The sequence below is a fragment of the Sinocyclocheilus rhinocerous genome, unplaced genomic scaffold (assembly GCF_001515625.1).
Source record: "Sinocyclocheilus rhinocerous isolate Xijiao unplaced genomic scaffold, SAMN03320098_v1.1 scaffold1436, whole genome shotgun sequence".
NCBI lineage: Eukaryota > Metazoa > Chordata > Actinopteri > Cypriniformes > Cyprinidae > Sinocyclocheilus > Sinocyclocheilus rhinocerous.
Window position 1 is genome coordinate 774,297 of NW_015647013.1, and position 6,914 is coordinate 781,210.

At 38.5% G+C, this 6,914-nt stretch overlaps 1 protein-coding gene across 1 annotated transcript in view; it reads left to right on the forward strand.

The window, feature by feature from the left end:
* The first annotated feature begins 226 nt into the window (after window positions 1–226).
* LOC107708240 (neuropeptide FF receptor 1-like) overlaps window positions 227–6,914 on the forward strand; it is an 8,435-nt gene continuing 1,747 nt past the window's right edge. Inside the window, exons 1-3 of the mRNA XM_016512419.1 lie at window positions 227–554; window positions 1,531–1,875; window positions 2,388–2,509. Of these exons, the coding sequence (XP_016367905.1) occupies window positions 227–554; window positions 1,531–1,875; window positions 2,388–2,509 (795 nt within the window). The remainder of the gene's footprint in view (window positions 555–1,530; window positions 1,876–2,387; window positions 2,510–6,914) is intronic.

Sequence of the window (6,914 nt, forward strand, 5' to 3'; positions counted from 1 at the left end):
AATGAGCAAGTCTCTTAGGCACGCATCAGACGCATCTGTAGAAAGTGACTGCACATTCCCATTAGCCTGACGCACTGCTGTGCCCAAATTCTTTGCACGAATGCATTTTACACTGAAAAGTCATCTTTTGATCTCCATTTTGACAGTATTGATTTGAATTGGCTCTGCTGTGGTGTGTGTGTGATTTGTGTTCGCCATCAGGTGCATAGCAAGAGGCACAGCAGAAATGGAGATGTTGCAAGAGCTTTCCGCGCTCTATTTGAACAGCAGCCTCCAGAATGATTACGCAAACAACAGTAACGTCACCAACCACACCATTATCATCTACTACCCTTACTACCAGCACTCTCTACCTGTGGCTGCCGCCCTGACCGTGGCCTACCTCTTCATCTTCCTGCTGTGCATGGTGGGAAACGGCTTGGTGTGTCTGATTGTGCTGGAGAACCGGCAGATGAGAACAGTCACCAACCTCTTCATCCTCAACCTGGCCGTGAGCGACCTTCTGGTGGGCGTTTTCTGTATCCCGACAACCCTGGTGGACAACCTCATTACAGGTAACACACACACAGAAAAAAAAATGAATGAGAGAGAGAGAGAGAGAAAAAAAACGTCTTAATCCTGTCTGTAAACCTTCCCCAGCACTCATGGCAAAAAGCATACCTGTTGAGCATCTCTCCACAGAGCAGATCTCTCTTATTACTGCGCTGAACCCGAGGCCGGTTTGCTCTTATCCACTGCATTACGACGGCTTGTGCATCAATCCCACAGTTCTAAATCTAGTGCTAATACTCATGCAGCATTGACCTATTCTGACACTCACTGGCAGCAGCACACATGTCAGTTCTTATGTTTGCTCTTTCTATTGGACTTATTGGCTCTATAGAACAAAAGGCTCTAATCAAATATAGGATTTGGGTCAGAACAGCAAACGCTCTTTCTGAGCACATTTTGCTGGTTGGCGCATGTCTTTGCTCGTTCTGAGCAACTGCATTAACTTTGTCACACAATGAGGACAAAAACATAACTTATTCTATCACGTTTGCAAAAAGTTGTCTGTGTTGACTAGGCTGCTTTCTGGAGCAGAGCATGCCTGGCTTTGATAGTTTTTCTTCTGCAAGAGATATTTTTGAACAGTGTTTCAGCTGCCTTACAATGAAAGTCAATGGGATCCAAATAGTGCAAAATGCATTTTTTTTCTGCCTTGCAAGCTCTGTTGACTTCTTCTGGAAATACAAATACAAATTTTTGTCCGTACAGTACGTACATTTTCACAAACAGCATGAATTGTTTTAAACTCACTATGCATAAAATCACACAAAACAATGAGCAAGTCTCTTAGGCACGCATCAGACGCATCTGTAGAAAGTGACTGCACATTCCCATTAGCCTGACGCACTGCTGTGCCCAAATTCTTTGCACGAATGCATTTTACACTGAAAAGTCATCTTTTGATCTCCATTTTGACAGTATTGATTTGAATTGGCTCTGCTGTGGTGTGTGTGTGATTTGTGTTCGCCATCAGGTGCATAGCAAGAGGCACAGCAGAAATGGAGATGTTGCAAGAGCTTTCCGCGCTCTATTTGAACAGCAGCCTCCAGAATGATTACGCAAACAACAGTAACGTCACCAACCACACCATTATCATCTACTACCCTTACTACCAGCACTCTCTACCTGTGGCTGCCGCCCTGACCGTGGCCTACCTCTTCATCTTCCTGCTGTGCATGGTGGGAAACGGCTTGGTGTGTCTGATTGTGCTGGAGAACCGGCAGATGAGAACAGTCACCAACCTCTTCATCCTCAACCTGGCCGTGAGCGACCTTCTGGTGGGCGTTTTCTGTATCCCGACAACCCTGGTGGACAACCTCATTACAGGTAACACACACACAGAAAAAAAAATGAATGAGAGAGAGAGAGAGAGAAAAAAAACGTCTTAATCCTGTCTGTAAACCTTCCCCAGCACTCATGGCAAAAAGCATACCTGTTGAGCATCTCTCCACAGAGCAGATCTCTCTTATTACTGCGCTGAACCCGAGGCCGGTTTGCTCTTATCCACTGCATTACGACGGCTTGTGCATCAATCCCACAGTTCTAAATCTAGTGCTAATACTCATGCAGCATTGACCTATTCTGACACTCACTGGCAGCAGCACACATGTCAGTTCTTATGTTTGCTCTTTCTATTGGACTTATTGGCTCTATAGAACAAAAGGCTCTAATCAAATATAGGATTTGGGTCAGAACAGCAAACGCTCTTTCTGAGCACATTTTGCTGGTTGGCGCATGTCTTTGCTCGTTCTGAGCAACTGCATTAACTTTGTCACACAATGAGGACAAAAACATAACTTATTCTATCACGTTTGCAAAAAGTTGTCTGTGTTGACTAGGCTGCTTTCTGGAGCAGAGCATGCCTGGCTTTGATAGTTTTTCTTCTGCAAGAGATATTTTTGAACAGTGTTTCAGCTGCCTTACAATGAAAGTCAATGGGATCCAAACTGGACCTTATAGCGTTTGTTGTTGTTGTTGTTGGCTAAAACTAAAACCGAAATAAAAATAAATTAAAGCTAAATAGGAAAATTAATAAAAATGACAAAAGTGGTTAATAAAATGATTAAAACTTCAGCTAAAATTAATACAAAAACTGAAAGTATTAAAATAAAATAAAATAAAAATATTAATGAATGCTATAATAAAATATGATTAAATAAATTAAATAATACGATGAAAACATACACAATGGATTAATAGATTACGTTTACTACAGTTTTACAAATTTAAGTGGATTGAATGCAATGAAATTAAAATGTGAAATATAGTAAATATGAATAAAACTATTTGTAATAATTCTAATAAAAAAAAATTAGGTAACACTTTATTTTAGGGTCTCTTAACTAGTTGCTCATTAGCATGCATATTACTAAAATATTAGCCATTTATTAGTACTAATTAAGCATGACTTATTCTACATGACTTTATTCTACATCCCTAATCCTACCCAATACCTAAACTTAACAACTATCTTATTTACTATTAATAAGCAGCAAATTAGGAATTTATTGAGGGAAAAGTCGTAGTTAATAGTGAATAAGTGTTCCCTATTCTAGAGTATTACCAAATATTCTTGCTAATAGGTTAACCATAAATAAAACTTATCTCTTTCTTTGTTGTTGTTGTTTTAAAATATAGAGCTGATGCAAACCAGCAACAGTGAGTAGTATAGTTTTCTTGGACCACACAAAACTTTTGCAGTGAATAAAATCACCTCTGATTATTCAATGGAATGCAGCGGCCAGGAAAACATCAAGTCTTTTTTTTACACTCGTGCAATGTTTGCTGTTAGCAGTCTGGAAGGATATTCATGCCTCTTGCCAACTGTAAATAAACAGGGACAGGGGAAATGTAATTACCACAAAAACATCTTGCACATAATACCCCATAAATGACCTTTAGCTGGAGATGCTGTTCAACAAGCTTGTTAGAGGCTTCACCACACCAACATTCAAAAGATAAAATGCACTGATGGCCAGCTAGTGTGTGCTAGCCTTTTCAACAGGCCATTTTCCCTCATGCTCCACCAGTGGTTTATTTTCTCTTGCACTGTCTTTAAAAGGCTTTAAAAGCATATAAACACAATTTTCTGAACAAAGCAGGTGGCGGTGATGTGGTCATCAGCTTTCCGTTGCATGTTGGTGTTTGCACTGGAAACATTACAGCAGACACTGGCCTTTAAATCTCTGTTAGTGCACTTAGGACTGAAAGAACATACATTTGCTTAGTGTGGAGCAAAGTAAGTTACTTTTTTTTATAACAACCCATATAGTTTACACAAAATGTTCTTGTTAAACTGTACCCACATGTTATACTGTTTAGTTTGCCAAACATATTTAGTATTGATGTCTCCATGCACCTGTTTTTCTCTGAAAGAGCTGTTTGTTTGCAAAGATTACATTCCCCCTCATGCTGTTACGTTGTTTATAATATCCAAATTTATTATGTGCCTTTTTAAACACTTCTCATTCAGCAGACCATTGTCTATGGCAGCACTGGCCATTCTTTTTAAAACTCCTGTTCTCTGTGGTCTGTCCAAATCAGATTTAAACTCAAATGAATACTTCATGTCCAATTAGTTAAAGGTGACATATCATGAAAATCTGACTTTTCCAGGTTTTAAGTGCTATAATCAGGTCCCCGGTGCATCTAGCAACCAAGGAAAGGTTAAAAAGATTAACCCAGTCACTTTGTTTTGGAAAGCCTTTTTCTGCAAGCGTCTGAGAAAACGAGCGCGTTTGATTTTGCTCACTTGGTGACGTGGCAAAGGGATCTCATTATAATATTAATCTGTAAGTTTCCACCCACTGCGCCGTCATTGTGTTTTCACAAGCCACAACGGTGTACAAAATAGGCATTTTCAAAATGATATAATAAATGATCTGTGGAGTATTTTTAGCTGAAACTTCACAGACACATTCTGGGGACACCAGAGACTTATGTTACATATTGTAAAAAGGGGCATAATATGTCTCCTTTAAGTAGCCATATAATAAGCAGGATAATGCACAGCTAGACAGTCATTACCACAAAATGGTTCAGGATAATACAAAATCCCGATCACTCTGTCTGGGTTGATTTTTGCGATAATGACTGCACATTGTCCTTTATGTTTCCTTCATCAACCCTCTGTTAAAGCTACGCCTGCATGCTCTTATAGAGAACTGAGAGCTGCATCTTCGTACGTGACTCACTGAAGTGTCCATTGCTATAAGCTCACATGCAGCATCTCTGATTGCTTTAGAGATGGTCACTTCCTACAATGGATATAAAAATAACACGTTTTTCCCTGAAGTAGCAAACGCACAAAAATCTCGTATAGGACACAATTACCGCAAAACCACATTAGTACAGTTTCAGGTTCTATAATAAAGGGCTCCAAGATAAAAAGTATCTTTCACTATTCTGAAGTTCTTTTTTCTAGCTACATGTACATTTATGCATTTGGCAGGTGCTTTTATCCAAAGCGACATTGCATTGCATTGCATTCAATGAATCATAATTTCTGATTGAAAACATCGTGCGTACCTATTGTGTAGTGGATGAGGAGCACGATTGTTTATTCTGGACTATGATTGCATCCTTCTCTCGTGAATGGCCTCCAGTGAGAACAGAACTGGCTGTATTGATCGCTTTCTTCATAAGTATGGAATCGCTGTGGGCTACTGATGCTTCACAGAGAGACCACAGGACACAAGAGCTCACTGGTCACTGGCCTCTGTTTTTTTTTTTCTTTTTCTCTGTCCAGTCCAGATGTCTTAATGTCAAGGTGTCTTTAAACCACCCATCCTGGCTGTCCAAAATCTGCACATTATGGTGCTGGAATAGGCCCACACAGAATCTGTCAACACAGTGGTTTAAAAATAAAAAGAGAAGAAGGAACTGAACAAAAAGTTACAGTACAGACTTTTACATTGTTACAAAAAAAAAAACATCTATTTCAAATTAATGCTGTTCTTTTGAACTTTTGGTTACACTTTATTTTAAGGTGTCCTTGTTACACGTTACATGTTTTTACTATTATAATAACAATAAACAATGCATAATTACATGCAAGTAACCCTAAGCCAAACCCTAATCCTATCCCTAACCATATAGTAAGTACATGCAATTAAAGTAACATTACTCTGTACACTGTAACAAGAACACCTTAAAATAAAGTGTAACTGAACTTTCTATTCATCAAAGAAATAATGAATAGAAAAAATGGCAGCACTTTATTTTACAGTCCTTGTCCGCCTGTACATACTATGTACTACTTATTATATAGTAATTACAATAACTGGGTAATAACTAGGAACTAATCTTGAGGTACTAACCCTTGTAGTTACTAACCCTTAGGTACACTGTACGTATACCTAAGTACACATATTGTAACATAAAGTGCAACCCAAAAAAAATTATGCTGGTTTAATTTTCACAAACCTCAAGGTCTCATTAAGTATGTTTCATTTCAAGTATATGATATGACTGAAAGCAATGATTTTAGCTTAGTAAGTGAATCATATGTTAATTTTGATTTAGTTCATTGAGTGAATGACTCATCAGACTCATTCAAACTGATAATCTGTGTGCAATTCAATAAAAATGGCCGGTTAGAGTCATGATAATGGTCATGTGTCCTTGTGTAATTCCCATAACGAGTTCAGCAGATTGCAGCTCCATTATACCCCAGTAAATTCCTGGTTAAAAAACATCTGAATAGTGCTAAAGTGTCTGTTTATTCCTGCTTCATCTGGCCAGTATAGGAATTTGCATCAGTGATTGTAGTTTCCCAGGGAATGCAAGAGAAACTGAGAAAATGAGTACCTTGAATTCTTGAATTCCTTGAATGCATTACTGCTAATAACTGCTAAAATAACTGCTGTCCTGATAAAAATGTCAATGCAACTTGATTATGTCCATAGCCAATAGCATTGCAATATTATTTCTGCTTCTCCACAGTATTATTAAAGATCATTTCACATGGTATAAGTATGCTGAATGACTTGAGTCATTACTGTTATAAGTGAATCATTTCCAACGGAGTCATTAGCAATATAAGTGAACAGATCTATTAATGTTAGAGGAAATTCAGTATTGTGAGGCAAGGTCAGGAAAAATGGGGGCAGCTGAAACTTTTGTTCTTGAGGGAGACCTTGTTGTGAAGTAAGAAAAAAACAAACCCTGCATCTTCCTGCCAAGCAGAAGTTTTTGCAAGCATCTTGTGTACATGGAAAAGATTGAGGAGAATCTTCTTTAACTCCTCTGATATTACAGTTGCAGCGTTCAGCTGAGACATCCTGCTGATAAAACGAGAAGAATCTTTCACTCTCTTTGCATTCAGCAATCTGTCACCTAAAAGATGTGTGTGTGTGTGTGTGTGT